We start from the raw sequence: 20,201 nt of genomic DNA, 5'->3' as shown, positions 1-20,201 counted from the left end.
TCCACTGGGGGGGGGGGGGGGCGGGGCACAGAGGCCTCCTGCCCACAGCCTTGGACGCAGATGCCCCAGCCCAGGCCAAGCCTTCGAATGACTGTAACTCCACCTGAACCTCTTGACTACAGCTTCCTGAGAGATCCTGAGCCGGAACCATCCAGCTAAGCGGCTTCAAATTCCTGACCCATAAGTGGGTGAGACCATAAATGTTTGTTGTTCTAAGCCAGCGAGTTTAGCGGGTAATTTGCTATCTCTTTCCGTTGTTCACAGCTGGTGTCTGTTTTGCCTGGCGGGGGCCCATGCTCTGGTAGCTGTTGGGTATTTGGATCATCAGCCCTGAGTAGGACTCACACGGAGGGGGTGTCACGAGTGAGATGAGACCAAATGGCGGAAGCAGAGAGAACGTGGCACCCTCGGGAGGGCTGAGTCACTCATGCTGTTTGGAGGAGGATGGCGCAAAGACCCACCACCCTGCTTTACCGTCGTCTTGGCTCTTCCTGTACCCGGGTTGTTCTCCTGGGCTCCCGAGTCTACGTGACCTCACTGTAAATGTCCCCGGGCTTGGGGTGATATGGGTGAGTTCTCTTCCTTGCTCTCCTCGAAGCTATTCTGAACCTGATGCCGGAGGATTAGGCTGTTGTCCTGGGTCCCTCTCCCGGGCTGGGCAGAGTGCTAAGCCCAGATATCTCCTGCCTCCTCCATGCAGATGTGGCCACATCCTCACCTGACATCAGCCTCCCCAGCCAGGTGGGGTAAGGGGTGGGCAAAGGGAATGTACCTCTGCCTCTCTTCCCATTAGGAGGTGCTGGGTTACAAGGATCCCGGAGTCTAAGCTATGCTCCTCCTCTTTTGTTCTGGGCTGTGCCTGAGACCTTGTTTGGATTGATTTCGGGGACATGTGAATGGGGTTTGGGGAAAGCAGGTGCCGGAATTTCACTGTAATAATTTCCAGAAAATCCGACACAGAGCATTTCCCCCCTCTGGGGCATTAACTTAAAACGATATTAAATAGAAAAAGCTCACACACAAACATACAAAAAGTGAAGTCGCCTTTCTCTTCCCGCTCTCTGATTCTTTAGATCCTCTCCATTGTTTCTCTAATACGAACAGTTCGGTGATGAGCATACAGTGAAACCTTGGATTGCGAGTAACTTGTTCTGCGGGTGTTCCGCAAGACGAGCAAACATTTCTAATAAATTTTAATTTGATAAACGAGCGGTGTCTTGCAATACGAGTAGGACGTGACGCAGGATATCACATGATCACAACTGAGCCCAATGGTTTTCTCTCTCTCTCTCTCTCTCTCTCTCTCTCTCTCTCTCTCTCTCTCTCTGCAGGATTGTGGGTGATCGTCTCCCATGCTCGGATGCTCAGTCTCAGGTTGTAGTGTTTGGCAGAGATCAGTGATTTTTCAGAACATTGGAAGGTGCCCACAACTGGCATTAGTGTATTTTTTGTCACTTCAAAGCACCTCGGGACAGTCCTTTGCTTTTTCAGACAAGAGCGAGCTTAAGAATGCTTTGCTAGGGGGCGCCTGGGTGGCTCAGTCGGTTAAGAATGCTTTGCTCATTCTAGGTCATTGGATAGGCTCCTTGTTAAAGTTGCACAAAAAGAAAAAGATTCCATTGGCCAATAGCAGTGATTCCGTCAGTGATCGTGAAAGTCGTCCTACACGATCACCCTCCTCTCGCTTGTCTCTCTCACACCAGCCACGAAGGTTTTCAAAGGTAAGTGCAGGTTAATTTGTTTATTTTTCTTTATATTTTGTATTTTCTTATTATTTTGTATTATATTACGGTACCGTAATCATTTTTATAGGAATATTTTTGGGCTGTGGGACGAATCATCTGAGTTTCCATTATTTCTTATGCAGAAATTCGCTTTGATATACAAGGGCTTTGGATGACCAGCATGTTTCTGGAACGAATGATGCTCGCAGACCAAGGGTTTACTGTACTTTCTGACACATCCACGTACAGTTGAGCGGGTATTTCCACAGAAGCGGGTATTCCCAAAGAAAAGATTCCTGGAAGTTTATCTGCACATTTTACATGTTGACAGGTTCTCCCGATGGCCCGTCTAAAGACTCTACCAGCACATAATGACCACAGCATACAAAACCACTCTTTTCCTTTTGCCAGCACTAAATATTTTCAATTTTTCAATTTGCATTTCTCTGACCCCTAGCGAGCACAAGTGTCCTTTCTCAACTAGAAGCCACTTGAATTCTCCTGTGACTTGCCTGTTCGTGTCCTTTGACCATTTATATTTTGGAATATAAAGCTTTAGATTCTCTACGGAGGGACTCTGTGTATTTTAAGTTGTTATGCATGTTGCTATTTTAGGTTATGTGTGTCGCACCTGTTCTCTATACTTGCTCTTTTTTTTTTTTTTTTTTTATGTTTATTTCCCGAGAGAGAGAGTGAGCAGCGAAGGGGCAGAGAGAAAGGGAGACACAGAATCCGAAGCAGGCTCCAGGCTCTGAGCTGTCGGCACAGAGCCTGGGGCAGGGCTCAAACTCACAAACAGCGAGATCATGACCTGAGCTGAAATCGGACGCTTAACCGACTGAGCCACCCAGGCGCCCCTATACTTGATCTTTTATCTCTGATATGGTCTCTAGTGCTACAGAAGTTAAAAATTTTTGAGGCCAAGTCTGTTCATTTTTTTCCTTTAAGGTTTCTAGATTTTGTGTCTTCCTTAGGAAGGTTTTCCCCACTCCAAGAATATAAAAAATATATTTTATCCTATTGTCTTCCAGTACATTAAATTCCGTTCAATAGCTGATGTCAAATTGTCCTCCAGAAAGGGTGCACCAATTTACATCCCATCAGCCTGTTCCCCACACCCTCACTAGCCCCGAGCACTCTTTTGAAATCTTTGCTAATGGTGAGCCCCACATCAGGCTCTGTGCTGACAGCTTGGAGCCTGGAGCCTGGAGCCTGCTTCGGACTCTGTGTCTCCCTCTCTCTCTGCCCCTACCCTGCTCACAGTCTGTCTTTCTCTCTCAATCTCTCTCAAAAATAAAGATTAAAAAATGTTTTTTAAAAAAATAATGAGCCACATGTATCTCCTTGTCTTTAATTAGCATTTCTTTAATGACGAGTGAGGTCCAGAATCTTTTCATATGGATATTTGTTATTTGTATGTTTCATTTTCCACGAACTGCCTGATTCTATCTTGATCCCGGTTTTTCAGTTGGGTGTTGGCCTTTATCTTATTGATGGAGGGCTCATTGTTTACAAAGGAAATGAGCCCTGTGTCCCCTCCTGGTCCCCCAGTTTGTCCTTATCTCTCTGCTGTCTGCCAGAGGAATGGGTCGCCAGCTGCTGGTCGCCAGCTCTCCCAGTGGATGGGGGAGGAGCAAGCCCTCAACCGCACCCGCCTGTCACCTTGTCAGCTCCCTGGACCCCACTCCCCACACCTGGCACACCCTTGCAGCCAGCCTCTCTCTTACAGGCATCTTTACCTAAACATTGGAGGTTAGATTTTTTTCCTTCAACTCGGTCTCATCTATTTGCCTTTCACTTTCCAGCATCCTTTATTCCTCATAATTTCTGATACTAAGGATAGCGTTCTGCAGGTTCTAGCCCCACGACAGGGACTTTAAATACGTATCTCTGGTCGCGTTTAGAGGGTCGGGTTGGAATTGGGCAGCTTTGCAAAACTGCCATCTTGATTCAATCTCTCGGTCGTTAATCCTTACGTAATTGTACAACTTATTTCTCTTGCGGTTTCTTGTGGTGTTAAATTTGATTTTCTCTTGTGAGTCAACTATACTAAAAAACAAAACAAAACAATATTTTTAAAATTTTCTCCCAAGTTTTCAGGTCTAGAATCATGTCACCTGGAAGTGATAATGATCATTTTACCAAAAAAAGAAAAAAATCTACTGAGTCACACTCACATTCACACAAACGAGATGACCAGGCAGACTATTTTGAATTGGAGAAAGAAAGAAAAAAAAAAAAATCAGCTGTGGACCAGAGGCTGCCGGCCAGCAAGTCCCACGACAGGTGCCCGTAAAGGTTTGTAGAGGCAGCGAGAGAACACCAGGGGGCGCTCTTCACAGGCAGCAGCCCATCTCCATTTCCTATTCAAGTTTCAGGTGCGGCTTCTGGGGTGGTCGCTTGTTTTTATTAACATTGGTAACCAGTAGATGTAATAATAATATTCACGGACTGGTCAGAGGCCTCTCTCGGGCTTCTTGGAGCCTGGGCCCACGGGCATGTCGGAAATGCTGGGTGCCTTCTCCTCCTCTTGAGCTCTTTCTCCCTGTTGGATGCATCCTTTCCCCTCTCTTCGTCTGGTCCTTTCAAAGTCTCTAATTCCCCCCTGCATCCTGCCCTCACCCATCCCTACCTGTTTCCACGCCTTTCCCAGCAGGTTCCATAGAACTTCCGGCTCACAAGGTGGGCCCAGAACACAGGATTCAGGGTTAAATAAGCTTGAGAAATGCTGCCCTACCACATCAACCTCCTGGAGGTGGGTTGGCACGTTAAAGCTTCTGGAAAGTCCTTCGGTAAGACATCTGATCGCTGTCACTGCACCCAAGCAGCCAGCCCTACCCCAGGCCTGTGGGACACTCATCTGTGCACCCGTCATTAGCATCCTGTGAGCCCGAGATTGCCAGGCCTTGGCAGGGAGGTGGGGCACTGGACAGCACTGTTTGCGATGGCTAGAGGTGTGTGACAACGTGACACTGGGAATTCCCCAGAGCGAGGCCAGGGACAGCTACCTGCAGCAGGAAGTGAAACGTCTCGCCAGCTCCCACCACCACCACCTGATCCAGAAGGCAGGGCCAGCAACACGAGCCCAGGGTGGGGGGGGGGGCAGGATGGTCACCCCGGCTGGGGGGACCAGAGCTGCAGTGATTCCCATGCTACGCCTCGAGAGTTCGGTCTTTGCGAGCTGGCCGCTGAAGTCCTCACTCCCGGGGACTCCCGGGGACTTTTGAGGTTAGTGGGGCTGCACAGGCTCGGGGGAACAGGCGAACAAGCAGGCACAATGCTAGCTGCTCGGGGGCCTCGGTGGAAGCCTCCCCTCTGGGGCACTGCCGTGAATGTGGCTCAATTTCAATGACACCCGGACTCTGTGTCTCTCCCACTCAAGCTTCGGGTTCCTGGGAGAGAACGTCTGATAGGCCAGATGGATCGAGCAAGAGCGGCCAGGGGACTGGGGCTGGGCTGGCCTGGCTTCGGGGAAGGGAGGTCCCGGCTTGCGAGGCTCCCCCATCAGTAACCCCGGCCCTGGCAAGGTGCAGGGTTTGCTGAGGGGAAACGCAGCCCCTGTGGAAACTGTTTAAGGAAGAGTCGGTACTCACGAGGCCCGGCTTTGAGCAGGTGGAGACTTAGCATCCTCTGAGGTGAGTCCTGAGGCTCCGGAACCGGGAAAGAGCTGAGGATGACCCCTGCACCCTGGCCAGACTGGCCGGTCCCCCCCGCTTCCTTAGGGAGAGAGGATGGGGGCTCAGACAGGACCCCTCTGCGTGCCGAGAAAATTCTGTTCAGTGCTCCTTTCAGAGTGTGAGCTTGGTGGTCTCAACAAATCCTTTTACTGTGTTTCTGAAGTCCGGTAATAAAGGGCCGACTTATTAAAAAGAATTACGGCAAACATGACAAGCTAACATTTAGGGAGCACTTCCTAGGGGCAGGCGCAAGCCCACGAGGTGGGCATCGTCGTCCCCATTTTATAGATGAGGAGACTGAAGCACACAGAGGCCACTGACTTGCCCTGGCTTCACAGCCAGGATGGGCAGAGACACGTTTGAACCCAGGTCTCTAATTCCAGAGCCCATGCGCTCAGCCCCTAAGCAATATGGCCTCTAGGTCTGGTTCCTTGCAATGCAGGCTGACCGCACGTCTCTCTTTGGTTGGCCGTCCCTGATTATGTCCGTTGTCCTGGCACGATTATTGTTTTTATTAAAAAAATTGTTTAATGTTTCTTTGTTTTTGAGAGAGAGAGACAGACAGACAGAGAGGAAGAGGAGGATGCGCAGAGAGAGGGAGACGCACCGTCTGAAGCAGGCTCCAGGCTCTGAGCTGTCAGCACAGACCCCGACGCGGGGCTCGAACTCATGAACTGTAAGATCATGACCTGAGCCGAAGTCGGACACTTAACCGACTGAGCCACCCAGGCACCCCCGTCCTGGCATAATTATGAATAGTGTCTGCTTTGCCTTCAGAAAGTGTCCTGGTCTGGATGATGAATTTTAAGGAAACTAGGCTAGCTGGAACCTAGGTTGTCATGGCAAGATGCTGGTGGGCAGAGTTTGGCAACCCCAGTTTGCAGCTACCCCTCCCAACCCCAGAACCCTGGCTCTGGTGTTCATCCCCCTGGGACAGACCTCCATTGTGCCATCACTGCCTCCCGGTTACTTGGACACCTTGCAAACTGGCCTTCCAAGGTTTCTGTGGCTCCAGGGTTCTTTGTTTATATTCTCCCGTCCCCACCCCTCTCATATGAACTTACCAGGTCGTCTCCCTGTTTCCATTCCTTAGCCTATCAAAGAGGCCGTTGTCCCAATGCTCCCAGGTGAGGGCAGCTGTGCTCTGAGTGTTTTCCCTGGCAGTGGATACCGAAGTGTGGGGCTTTTGAACCTTCTTGTCCAAATTTGCAGATGTGTCCTGGAAGCAGAGGCCTTGGGCTCTCCACTGAGACCGGCTGTCCTGGAGAGGTTGCAGATGGAAAGGGTGACTTTGGGTGCCATTCAACTGGGCACTGGGTTGTCAGAATTGAGTCAGACACCGTCCTCGCCTCAAGCTGCTCATAGACCAGAGGGAAGCCAGACTCTACAACAAAATCAGTTCTAGGGTTAATGAAGTAAAGCTGTGGGACAAAGTACAGCTCAAGCACAAAAGAGAAAATGGACAGAGAAAGTGCATTGGTCAACCATCACCGCAGCAATGCTGCGTAACAAATGGCCCCTTCATTCAATGGCTTACATTATAAGCATGCACTTCTGACTCTACTGCCAGTTTTGCTGGGCCTAGCTAGATTGGCTCCTGGCAGGGGTTTGGTTGAGGTCTGTTTTGGAACGAGCGGGCTATGCAGGGGGGAACTGTGCTCCTGGCAATGACAGAAGCCCAAGCAGGCATGCTCTGCCACCAAGCCCATGCCGTGGTTGGCTCCACGTCTGGTCTCTAAACATCTCATCAGCCATCTCATCACTCTTCCCGCAGTGGGAGAGGAGGGAAGTAAATATTTGCCAAATAATGATCCAAACGTCACAGAAGGGCTTCACAGGGGAGGTGGCATTTGACCTAGGCACTGAAGAAGTTGGATTTCTCCAAGTGCAGACAGGAGAGGGCACTGCTGTTAACGGGATGAAATGTACGGGGGTGAGGGTAGCGATGGGAAACATGGTCATGGAGGTTCCCTGGGCCAGAAGCCTGGCCTGTCCTTTCTTTCAACACAATATTCCATACCCCTCTCTGCACCCCCACGCCCTAGTCGTTTCCCTTCTTTCCAAAATCTAAAACTTCAACTGTGTATCACCACATACAAGTTCAAGACTCGGTTTTCAGCAAGGAATCATCTTGGAGAGTGCAGTGCTTGACCCAACACTGGGGATTTGTGCCGGTTTCACCGGGCATCCGTCAGCCCGTTTGACCATCCACCTACCCCCGGGCCGCGCTTCAGGTCTCCAGACCTGCAGCCTGGCAGCCGCAACCCAGAGGCTGGGACCGACAGGACCCTCTCGGGGAACAGAGTCCTTGAAGGCCAAGTCAAGGGGTCAGGAGGAGCTCCCAGCTGAAGGACTCGGGAACAGAGGACCAGGAAGCTCATTTGGAAAGGACTGGCCGTGAGCAGAAAACCCATATGCTTGCACGGAACTGAGCCAAACAATGGTGGGAAGGATGGTTACAGGACAGGATGCAAGGAGCACAGAACTCGACAATGTAAAAATAAGAACTCACAGCTTCTGGGAGGGGAAGGGGATAGGAAGCGGGTGAGCTCATTTCCTCGTCCCAAATCACCGGCTGTCAAGAGATGCCATCTACAGTGGAAACATGTTGAAAGAATGAATCCAGCCTCTTGGTATTTTTCTTTCCTTTTAGGGAAATAATTGAGAAACATAAGAAGCACAATCATTTGCAGTTGGGCAATGTCTTCAGTTAGTTACATCCAGGCTTCCTTTTGTTCTGTTGAATTTAAGTACTTCCCCCCCACCCCCCCCCCCCCCCCCCCCCCGCGAAGAGCGTGTATCATTGCAGGAGCCCTTTTCTGGGAAAGATTTCCATCCGTCCATCTGTCCTTCTCTCTGAAGATGGACGGAGAAAGAGGTCGCCCCCGAGGATTCTGGGGGCGCTGGTGTCCACTGGAGCATTTTCTGTTTGTACTCTTGAGTGTGACACGAGTGTCTCATAACGAGCGGGGCGCTGTTCTAAAAACAAAACCTTAAAAAAAAATACATTTCTGGAAAAGAGAAATGGGGCGGGGGTGGCTCCGGAGCTCCCGCCCAGCCTCCCCCCTCCCCCTCCCCCCTCCCCCCTCCCCCCTCTCTCCTCCTCCCCCTCCGCGGTGAGGACGCGCGCAACGTCCCGTCCCGTTGGTGGCCGGGCGGGGCGGGGCCGGGCCCCCAGCTGCGAGGTCACGGCGGGAGGGCGAGGCCACGCGGTTTCCGGAGCTCCGCTTGCACAACTGAGCCTCGGGAGCCGGTGCTGCGGCCGGTGGGAGGCGCCCGGCCTGGGGCGCAGAGCGTGTGCCCCGCCTTGAGCCGGGTGACTGCGCCTCTTGTAAACCCAGGAAGTCACCCTGCCCTGCCTTACGTTCAGGTGGCCGTGAGGGACGTGTGGTGGGCAGTGTCTGGCGTCCGCGGCTGAGTGGTCACTGGACAGACCTCTTGGTGCACTCGGCCGTCAGAGGATCCAGTTGGAACCAGCACGGCCTCCACCCCGGTCCAGAGGCTAAATTTAAGAGGGTCAGGTGGCTCAATCCAGCTGTTTCTGGGTCGGAACAGCCACTCTTATGGTCTCAGCTCCATCTAGTGTCCACACTGGGACATAGTCGCATGTAAGGGGCTTCTTGACTTCCATACTTGCCAAGGGTACAGCATTCATTAGGCAAATAGGACGAAAATAAGGTCAAGTTAAAACATTCCTCTCTGTACTAGGATTTCATATTTGAAAGCGAGCATTGTACAAGTTAGTGCTACTAAAGGTCTGTGCCTCCTGCCGTTGAGAGGGCAGCATATTCACACAACATAATACCTGTAATGATTGACATTTATTGAATGTTTGTCAGGTGCTGGGCACAATTGTAGGTCCTTTGTGTGAGTTCATTTTACCCTCTACGGCGCTATTAAATGGGGGGACGGCGCTTATTGTCCCGTTTTATAGATAGGGACCCTGAGGCACACAGTGAAATTCGTTACTCTGTTGATTTCTGAAGGCACGTTGAGGCTGTCTTACGGGGCTGGAGATGAGGAGGTAGCCAGGCCATGAGGCTGAGGAGAGAATGGAGGCTGAGATGGCCCTGGGACTCGGGCTGGGTCTGACAAGTGAAGGGGAGGGGTGTGCAGGACGGCTTGCGTCCAGCTTTAGTGTCAGGGTGGAGACCGTGGTCTCAGAGGGAGCATACAGGAGTTTGAGAGTATTTCCTGAGCACCTGCTACATGCCAGGCCCGGAGAAGGGGACTTTAGTGCACAAGTGTGGCCCCTGTCCTGGCAGTCTAGACTCCCGCGGAGAAGGTGGATGTCCAAGGGTGATTATGGGTGCTCGCTGGTGCACACAGATCCACGAAGGACGAAGGCAGCTGGCGGCATGGGGTGGGGTGCAGGTGAACCTGAGCGAACAGGTGGGTGGGGTAGGGGGCTGCGTGTGGGGGTCTACTTGGAGCACTGGACAGGTGGCCTGGGGACCGCTGATCTGAAGCAGAAAAGATGGCCAAGGAGGAGGATACACGGAGGAAACGGACATGTGACCTGAGTGAACAAGAACCAGAGAGAGGGTTTGGGGGGGCAGCGAGTGGCCACAGGGCTTAAAGGTCAGGAGAGGGACTTGACAGGCGAGAGGGGCTGGGACCGGGTGTTGGGCAGAGGGGTTTGCAGCCGGGTCAAGAGAAGGGTATGAGTAGAGCATGATCAACTCTTCCAGGAGGGAGAGCAGACAAGGTAATGGTCCAAGGAGAAGCCAGGTTGGGGAAGGGTTGTTTCCTTCTGTTTGTTGTTAGTGAGGAGGAGACAAGGCATATATGTACAGGAAGAAGAGTCTGGGGAGGGATGAGGTCTGGGGCGGCGGGACGTTACCGCAGGAAGAGCAGATCAGCCACCATGTGGCAAGCGAGAACTAGGTAAGGTGGTGGGGGAAGGTACCGGGGAGGGACAGAGATTTGGGGTAATTTGGGAAAGGCGGAGGGATGGACGGCAGGTGGGGCGCTGAGGGAGCTGCCCCCAGGGGCCTGAATGTCTGGGCGTCTGGAGAGGGGAGGTCCGGAACACTCCTGAGAGGCAGGAGAGGATCGGCTTAGGGGACAGAGTGGGGTTGCTGGTTTTCTCCCGTGGGGATCCCAGCAGGGAAAGGCCGAGGATCAGAGCAGGAGGAGGGCTGCTTCCCTGTCATGGAGGCCACTGCTCAGGGAAGGGAGGAAAGCCAGGAGAGGCCCGAGAGGCTGAAAGAAGGGTCAAGGGAGAGAGTTCTCAGTGGGGTCAAAGGACATGGGGTGTGTGGACCAGAGCAGACATGGTGGCCCAGGAAGTTGGGCCATAGACGGGATTTCTGAGTAAGCCTTCGGCTGAGTCACCTTTGTGACAAGCCCTGGACGTGGCTGAGGAGATGGGTCTGAAGGAGGCATGGCTGGGGTAGGGGGCATGGGGGTGAATTGGCCTGGAAACCCGCTGGAAAGTGGAGGGGACGGGGCTGGGCAGAAAACAGAGCCCAAGCTCTTGGCGAGGAGGGGAGTGCTGGGGGTGGGGGCAGAACATGACAGCAGAACACCGGGGGAAGGAGCATCAGTGGCCTAAACCTCCAAAGGGGAGGGGTCTTAGGTGAGGGCCGGAGCAGGGGTCTGGAAGGGGCGCTGCCAGGCCGCCCTCTGCCCTTGGCACCCACGGCTTCAGAGGAACCACGTGCCCAATTTCAGGCCCCGCTCTCCCGGGCACAGGGGCCAGAGCGCGTGCTAGGAACACATGGCAAGCGGGGCCCATGCAGGACCCGCTGAGCCAAGGACCCGGAAGCCCAGCGACAGGCCTAGCTGCGAAGGCGGCGATTCCCCAAGTTCACGTCGCCCGAGGCTGAAGGAAAACACCAAGCGCAGATACAACCTTATTGTGCTGCTTTTAATTACGAAAGATGTAAAACGACGTATTATAAAACTTGGAAGCTACTTTATACAAATTCCAATCTTTAAATATTGTTTAACAAGGGACCTGGGAGTTAGGACACTGGCAGAAAGTCTGATTAGTTGCTGTGAGGGCTCCTTCGCCAAGCAATGGAACCGTCCGTGCATGACAGAGCCGCCGGGAGTCAGAGCTGGAAAGGTCTTCGAATGCGCACATGGGCCGGCACACAGGAGAAGTGAGATGGGACAAAGGAGAATTTATGGTGGTCTTGACGTGATCAAAAAATGTTTCTCCTAACACCGTGTCCTAAAAACCACAACTGTATGGAAATGAGGAAAAAAATGGAACACAGATAGGTTTTTAGTTCTATATTGTTTAACTGCTAATAAATGAGAATAGTACAGCCATCGGTTTCTTGTAACAAGACTAAATATTGGAAGATAGTTTATTCTGATGTATGCAGCCACTTCGGATGCCGAGGGCCTCGCCTGGTTTGTTGCAAAGGCAGCGATGAGTGTAGGCTTACGTGCTGGAGGTCGGAGGGACACCCGTCCGTGGGTGTCCTTGACGCTGGCTAAGCAAAGTGGGTTGTATAATGCCCAACACCTTTTCACGGGAAAAGAATGGGCTGGTGGCCCTAAGGACAAATTTAATTCAGTGCTAAACCTCATTGTCGTCATGACACTCCCCCAGACAAGTCACTTTTCCTGGGAGCCTCTGCACCAGTCCCAGGGAGAATGCCTTAGGGATGGCGGGCCTGCACCACGCGGGTCCCAGGCATCACGCTATACAGGCGGCACTGCTGTGCAGACCGAGGGCTGGGCCCCCAGCCCCACGGGTAAGGCACTGTGCAAAGAGTGGGTTATGCTGGTACCTAAAAAAAAAAAACAAAACCAAACTCCTAACAGGGGCACCGATCCCCGTCTGAGAGGCCAGGTCAGATTCCCCGGGGCCTGTGGCACAGGGCAGGCAGCATGGAGCCGGCTTCTTCCGCCCGCTGGGGAATTGCGTAGCATCACAGGGAAAAGGCTTGTGCTTTTAACAGAGTCACCCCCTCCCGAGATCCTCAGTATGAAAGTTTTAACTGGGAATGGGGCTTGGAGCTCAGGCAAGGACCCTGGGTGGATTTCCTAATTCAACGGCAGAGATTTGGGGCTAACGTGAAGCGGAGGACTCGGGCCCCACAGAGGCAGCTGTGCCATCAGGGTTATTTGAAAGACTGCAGGTGACGTGATCCCTCTGGAGACAGAAATGGAAAGAGGTCTGCAGAGGTTAACAGCCCAGGATCCCATTACGGACTCCTCTCGTTGTGGGGCACAGGGCGGTCTTGCTGCTGTGGGTGGGGGCGGTCCAGCAACCTTCAGCGACTCTGCCGGTGTCTCTGGAAAAGGCCGTGGCTGTCCCGGCAAAAGTTCCAGCGTCTTCCAGCTTTCCTTCAGTGCTCCTCTCCTCCCCGGCCCCTCCTGCCATGCCCACATTCTGCCCCATTGCCCAGGCCCATCCCCAGAGGTGCTCTTCAAACCCACCCGTCAGGCGTGTGGCCAGGGGTTAGGTCAGAAGGCCGGCAGTGGTGGAAATCCGCTAACACTACTTTATGCTAAAGTGCTAATGACTAACGATAGCTTCATGATTTAGGCCTTCCTTTTACTGCAGACTGTTTCTTCGATCTCAAAGAATGATGGTCTTTTTTGAAAGCAATTTAGAGCACAACACGGATCTGAAAGGAAAAAGATCTTTGGAGGTGGGGGCCTGGCCGGGATCCCCGGGGTCCCAGTGCCTGGGAGGCCCCGGTTTGCTTGGTGCCGTTCTGATGGTGCTCAGAAGACAGCTTCCACCTACCTGCTGTGGCGCACACCCTCGAGGAGATCGGGGCGCCCTGTCTTATCGTGAATTTGGTCACCTAGTGTTAAAAGCATATTAAAGTGCATGCTGAACACGCACAAGTGTTCCAAAAAAAAAAAGCTAAAGCCTTGAGGTTTGGCAGGGAACGGGGGTACGCGAAAGATTAGACTGCCTCGTAGTGAGAGGCAGATTCATTCATTCCTCCGTTCGTCCGTTCATGCATTCAATGCACAGTTATGAGCACCTACTGAGTGCTGGCACTTGTTAGGAACTAGGGGTCTCATAACGAATAAGGCACGGTCCCTGCACTCGGGGAGCTTACAGCCTATCAGCCTAGCGGGGTTACATTCACACTCCCATGGCACAGAGAAACCCCCCACCCCCCACCTTGCTGCTCAGACCTCCCGCCACCCCTTCCCACCCGACTGCAGAGGGGGAGGCCGGCACCTGTCTAGAGCTCATCTGGAAGACATCGTGTGTCTTGCCCTCTGTGCTTTCCACCCCAGCCGTCAAGAGGAAGCACCTTCCTCTTTTCGGGCTCATCCGTTACCAGGGGATTTTTGTTGGTTTTCAGTGACTGAATAAAATAGTCCTCCCTTTCCCCCCTCGTCCACAGGAAGAGGTGTCCCAAAGCAGCAGAAAGGAGATTACATACTTGGAGAAGACAAATGAGCATTCAGTTTGCGAAACTCGGGTCTGTGCTCGAAATCGTGGGAAGAATTCTTCATATTGGAATTAAGGCATCTCCGAGATCACGGCCGTCTGCCGTGCCCCGGGACCGCCCGCCACCAGCTGGCGGGTGCCCGGCAGGAAGCGCGAGGGCGGAGGCGGCCTCGCGGTGCTGTGGTACCGTTGCTCGTGGCTGAGCCAGCTCCTGGAGGCCCGTGGCCCCCAGCTGCCTCCGCTCCGGGCCCGATCTTCAGTGTTGACGGACATCAGTGGTTCTGGGCACAGCACCAGGCGACTGCCGCCCCCATCACAGCGTTCTTTTCTGCTCGTACACATGGACCGACTAGAGGGCCAAGAAAAAGACGCACTGGGCATGGTGATGACTGAGTCGATGGGGGGCTCCCGGTCAGGTCAGCCGGCCTGCAGAGCCTAACCCTCGCCGCAGGCCGGTGAGGCCGTGCATGGCTCTCTGGTCTAGAATAAGCCACAGCGCAGGAGACGGGACCTCGTCGCAAAGCCAGGAGTCATGGCGTTGGCTCCTGCCGTGTCAGAGGCCCGAGATGACTCAAGCCCGGTGGGCAGGGGGGTAGCTGGCTCCATTCCGTGCCGTCCTATTTCGGCGCCTTCAGAAAAGAGTTCTGGTCCTGGTCTGTTCTGTTCACAGTCGGTCAGCCCGAAACGTCTCTTCAACAGAGGGGTCGAGCAGGCCCATGCTGGAGTCACTTAGCATGTTGAGTCCGTCCAGGCTCAGGGGTTCGATCTGGAGCTCTTCTTCCAGAGGAAATGGAGTGTCCGTGTGCAGGCTGGCCTCGGGCATGCCCGCCAGCGCACTGCTGAGGTCTTTGAACAGGCTGGTACTCGAGTCTTCTGGAGGGAGCAGCAAGGGGGAAAACAGGGCGGGTTAAAAGGCACACACAACGGAGGATATCCCCTCAGAGGCCGTCCCTGTCGTCCTCCCCACCGTGACAGTGACTGCCTGTGTCCCACCCACTCCCAGGCGTCCGGGTGGCTCTAGAATCTACGTGCTTTTCCGTCAGTTCCACGACCCTCCCATTTTTGCAGGCTTTTCTCCCTTTGAACTTCAAACTAACTAGTTCGGAAAAGGCTCGGAGCACCAGGCCCTTTCCCCACTGGCTCACCGTCTCTGGGGCCGGGCACCTGCGTTTCAAAAAGGCAACGCTGCGCCGGAGACCTTAATTTTTGGCCTCATCTGATGTCGTGTATACTATCTTACAACGGTGTGTGTGAAGGCACAACAAAACGAACACGGTAAGGAGGCTGAGGGCTGGCCCACGCTCACCTGTCAGGATGGTGTTTGGGAAATTCCCGCAGTTGGAATACAGGTTGGGTCTCAAGTGAAACGCGTCCTGTTCTCGCGGACCTTGTTCCACCAGGGGCACCTGGAAGCATCCAAGGTTACACTGTGAGGAATGACCTCTGCTTCCAAGGAGAGAATAATGCAAGGTGCTCCCAGAGCAAGACCATCTTAGGGTCCCTTCTCTCTAGGATCCCACACAGAATATTCCTCTCAGGCAAGCAGGTGCTCGGGTGGAGGAGGGGGTCCCTGAGGCCCACAGTGTGGATGGCTCATCCCCGTTCACACACAGCTGGGCCCACTAAGCCATCAGGAGACATCAACAGTCATGGTCTCTGCAGCAGCTCTGGTCTCACACCTTCTCCCCCCAGCCACACCAAGGCCTTTGGACACACCGTCTGTGGGAGTCCTTCAAAGGTTCCATGTATCACCAAGGAAGTGATGTGACCAATGGACTCTTTCCCCCTTTGGTTTCCAGAAAAATGAGGAGGTGATATCCTTTCCTTCTCAGGTGAAGGAACCCTAGGCAAGTCCCTCTCCATGAGAAAGCCTCGGTGAGGACTGGTCAGAACTGGACACTGTCTCCGGTGCCTTTCCAGAAATGCATATTCCAAACTATTTTTTAAAAATCTTTCAAAAGTATGCATTCCTATCATTTTTCAGGGAGACTCTCTGACTCATAAACTAAACCGGCTTCTTCAGAAAATGAGAAGGCAGGGACTACCGGTTTATGCCATGAGTCTTTACCATGGCCCACTCGGGAAACATCTGTTATTTATTTATTTTACTGTTGTAATTGTTATTAAGACCCGTAGGGGCACCTGGATGGCCCTGCCAGTTAAGCATCCGACTCCAGGTTTCTGCTCAGATCATGATCTCACGGTTTGTTGGGATGGAGCCCATGTCTTTGTCTGGCTCTGCGCTGAGAGCAGGGAGCCTGTTTGAGATTCTCTCTCTTCCTCTTTCTGCCCCTCCCCTAGTCACACGTGCTCACTCTCTCTCTCTCAAATAAAAAACATTGTAAAAATCTTAAAAAAAAAAAAAAAGCTCAAACCCTTCTCTTCTTAACCCATCCTAAGCCCAATCCACACTTAACACTATAAAATCTAGATATATTTTAAGTGATCGTTAGGGAGAACCTAAAAAACAAAAGGAAGTGGTTGAATGAAAATATCTTAGGGGGGGCTCCTGGGTGGCTCAGTCGGTTGAGCGTCTGATTCTTGATTTTGGCTCAGGTCACGATCTTATGGTTCATGGGATCGAACCCCACATAGGGCTCTGTGCTGACAGCATGGAGCCTGCTTGGGATTCTCTCTCTCCCTCTTTCTCTGCACCTTCCCCCACTTGCATATGCATGTATGTACCTTCCCCACTCTCTCAAAAATAAACAGATATTAAAAAAAAAAAAAGAAGGGGTGCCTGGGGGGCTCAGTCAGTTAAGCATCCGACTTCGGCTCAGGTCACGATCTTGCAGTTTGTGAGTTTGAGCCCCGCGCCGGGCTCCGTGCTGACAGCTCGGAGCCTGGAGCCTGCTTCGGATTCTGTGTTTCCCCCTCCCTCTGCCCCTCCCATGCTGATGCTTTGTCTCTCTCTCAGTAATAAATAAACATTTTAAAAAAGTCTTTACAGAAAAAAAGGAAGAGGGGCACCTGGGTGGCTCAGTCAGTTAAGCCTCCAACTCTTGGTGTCATCTCAGGTCATGATTTCACAACTCGTGGGTTCGAGCCCCTCAGTGGACTCTGCCCTGAGAGCATGGAGCCTGCTTGGGATCCTCTGTCTCCCTCTCTTTCTCTCTGCCCCTCCCCCACTCATGCTCTCTCTCAAAAATATGTAAATAAACTTTCTTTTAAATTTAAAAAAGAAAAAAAAAAGAAAAGAAAAGATCTTTTTGGTCCCACCTGAGACCCTCCTGTGTCTCAGTCTCCTCAGCAGGATAGATCAGTGGACCGTGGTGGTCCCTTCTGCCATAAGCCATGCTACAAGTCTGTGCCTAAACCGTCACCAGCCATCTCCTACCTGCTTCTGCAGAGGCCGGCCACTAAACAAGGCAGCCGGCACCAGCACCTGAGGGCTAGGGGAGATTCCAGGCCCCCTCGGCCACTGAACACACCCGAACCCAGGGCAGTGGAGCACCTAATCCAGGATGCCAGAGACTCCCCAGGGAAATGGCCGAGCTAGCTCAGTCTACACCCTGAACAGGTTCAACAGTGCGGTTCCTGGTCGAAGGAAGAGGCACGCCTGGGTGATCACTCACCTGTTGAGGAAAGGCCGGGCCTGGCCTCATGGACTGCTGGTCAAAGCTCACATCCGGGAAGAAGTTGGTCACAGGTGAACCCTTATTGGAACAAGGAAGGGAACGTTTAGCTTGGAACTCGGGGTAAACTAAGTGTTCCCTCCCGACCGGTGTTCAGGACCCACCTGGGCGGAGAGGAGCTGGAAGCCAGAAGGAGGCAGGGATGAGGCCACCTGCGGCTGCTGAGCAGGGGGCTCCTGGGCACGGGGCTGCTGCAGGAGGGGCTGGGGGAGATCCTGGGGGGTGGGGTAAGGGGGCGGCGGGGACACCTGGGTTTGAGCGTCTGTGGGCAGGAAGGAGAGCGGGCTTCGATCCGAGGACACCATCTGTAAAACAAAGCCACTAATTAGCTTAGGTTGGCAGTTCTAGCGGTAAATCCTTTCAGATTAGGAGCCGTCAAGGCGAGGGAAAAGCCCAACTTCTTCTTCCCCTGGGCCCTCTGTGCTAGGCTCCCACTTCTGCTCCTTCAAAGTGACCTTAAGTCTCACTTCCCCACAAAACAGTTCCCATTCAATGACAATCTCTCGTGTCTTAAAAAAAAAAAGACAAAACAGAACCAAACACCTGCTAATTTAACCAGCATCCTCAGTGAAAATCATGTGTGTTTTTTTAAAGCCATAACTTCTGGTTTAAGATGGGGAAAAAAAAATAACTTATCTCTGCTGCCTCCCCAAACTCTACTAAAAACACTAGAACAACATTGAACAACAGGAAACAGTAATGAATTAACACTTTAAAAAGAAATAACACCAGAATAATAAACAACACAGGGACGAAGAAAACGAGAGGGAAGAAAGTGGCAGCAAAATTTAGAGAACGAAAAGTGGGTGGACGCACAGGCACTGGCTTAGCAGAGCTGAGAAAGACCAGAGACAGTGGGGACCAACCAAGAGGCAGCCGGATTTCCATCACAGGGTCCCTGTGGCAGGCTGGGGGACAACAGGAAGCAGGGGTGAAGATCCAGAAGGACCCCCTCAGTTTGTGCAAGGCAAGGGTGGGCTTAGCCCTGGTCTATGGGGAGACTGGGTGGGGGGGCAGTGGACAGCGCTCTGGAGAGAACCCGGCTGAGGGACCGCAAAGCACAGCAGAGCCCAGGAGGTGAGGCGCTCTACTGAAAACACAGGGTTCAAGAGAGCTCACTACTGCATCTTGAGGCTTCCCCCTTTCTTCCCCAGCTTGGGTCTCGGAAGACGGGATGCTGGGCGTATGCCAGCGTCCTCTGGGGATCTGGCCAGCCCGAGAGAACATCCTGAAACTTACATGACACCAGGGATCCCCCACGTAAATGGCCAAGCTAGATCAGTATACAGTGAAGACCATACTCACCAAGCCCATCCATCTACACAGGGCTTCCAATCAGTATTTCTGTGTCCTGTTCTTAAAGAGGAGCAGAGGGGCGCCTGGCTGGCTCAGTCGGTTAAGTGTCCGACTTCAGCCCAGGTCACGATCTCATAGTCTGTGAGTTCCAGCCCTACGTCAGACCCTATGCTGACAGCGCGGGGCCTGCTTTGGATTCTCTCTCTCCCTTTCTCTCTCTGCCCCTCCCCTGCTCTCTCTCTCTCAAAAATAAATATTAAAAAAAAAAAAAAAAAAAAAGATGAGCAGAGGGCCAAGGACCACAAGACTGTGAGGAAACCATCTGAATGGAAATCAGAGACTAAGACAGACATACAAAGAAAAGAAACTTGGAGAAATCTGTGCCACAAGAAGTAGTCATGAAAAACAAAATTACCATTATACTGTTTAGGCTATAAAAGAAAACCCTCATCTATTAAACACGTGTAATAAAATATTTGTGATAGGTATCTCTGCATACATTTTTTTCAAAGTAGGGATGTGGCTGAAACAGAATTACACAAACACTGATGATTGTTGAGGCTGGATGATGAGTATAGAAAGATTCAGGACACTATATTCTCTACTTTTAGGCAACTTGGAGGATTTCTATTACAAAAAAAATAAAAGAAACTGGAACAAAAATTACCACTGAAAACCTCAGAGGGGTGAAAAACTGCTATTGCGTCCACGGGAGGAGTATGATGCTGTAAAGAGGAACATTCGGAGAACAAACAAGAATTCTTGGCAATTTCAAAGTACAAGAGCAGGGACTCCTGGGGGGCTCAGTCCGTTAAGCGTCTGGCTCCTGATTTCGGCTCAGGTCATGATCTCACAGTTCGTGAGTTGGAGCCCCATGACGGGCTCCGCACTGACAGTGCAGAGCCTCCTTGGACTTTTTTCTCTCTCCCTCTCCCTTAAAATAAACAAATAAACTTAAAGTAAAATAAGATAATAAAAGTATGAGAGCAGAGATGAAAACTTGGCATAATAGCAGGCAGATAAAGTTGAGCAGTTCTCCCAGAGAGCAGGGTGAAAAGACGAGGAGAGAGAAAAATAGGGGCGTGAGAGGGAAAGGATGGGAGGCCCAACATTCACACAACAGGAGTTCTAGAAAGAGAGAACAGGGAAATCAAAGGGAGGAAATCATCCAAGAAATAATTAAGGAGGATTTCCCAGAAATGAAGGATGATAAGAGTTTCCAGGTTGAGGAAACCCACCAACCATCCAGATTCATGTTAAGCCACATGATCGTCAAGTTTCAGAACCCTGGGGGACAAAAAGAAAATCCTACAAGCCCCTGGCGGGGAAAAAAAGGAGATTTGGTTTGAAGTGTTAAAACTCAGAATAGCACTGGATTGCTCACTTGCAAAAAGGCAATGAATTAGTATCTTCAAAATGTTGAGAGAAAATTATTTCAGATTTCAATTCTATATCTAACCAATTACGTGTTCAATGATGGGTATTCTAC

The 20,201-nt window shown here is 52.0% G+C and overlaps 1 protein-coding gene across 4 annotated transcripts in view; it reads right to left on the bottom strand.

Moving 5' to 3' along the window:
- Window positions 1–5,953: 5,953 nt before the first annotated feature.
- CRTC3 (CREB regulated transcription coactivator 3) overlaps window positions 5,954–20,201 on the bottom strand; it is a 109,898-nt gene continuing 95,650 nt past the window's right edge. Inside the window, exons 12-18 of one of the 4 annotated variants that reach the window (XR_009263794.1) lie at window positions 17,521–17,721; window positions 17,357–17,437; window positions 15,088–15,187; window positions 13,774–14,654; window positions 8,766–8,903; window positions 7,914–8,047; window positions 5,954–6,785 (exon numbers count right to left, since the gene is read on the bottom strand). Coding sequence is in view for 1 of the 4 variants with exons in the window: in XM_058736497.1 (XP_058592480.1) it covers window positions 14,446–14,654; window positions 15,088–15,187; window positions 17,357–17,437; window positions 17,521–17,721 (591 nt within the window). In the remaining 3 variants the exon portion in view is untranslated. Of the gene's footprint in view, window positions 6,786–7,913; window positions 8,048–8,765; window positions 8,904–11,252; window positions 14,655–15,087; window positions 15,188–17,356; window positions 17,438–17,520; window positions 17,722–20,201 lie in introns of those variants that run through there. The other 3 variants (XR_009263793.1, XR_009263795.1, XM_058736497.1) reach the window with 3 other exon arrangements.

Source organism: Neofelis nebulosa, chromosome 7 (genome assembly GCF_028018385.1).
Source record: "Neofelis nebulosa isolate mNeoNeb1 chromosome 7, mNeoNeb1.pri, whole genome shotgun sequence".
Classification (NCBI taxonomy): Eukaryota; Metazoa; Chordata; class Mammalia; order Carnivora; family Felidae; genus Neofelis; species Neofelis nebulosa.
Note: the sequence above shows the minus strand (reverse complement) of the source record. Positions and strands in the feature narration are given on the sequence as shown.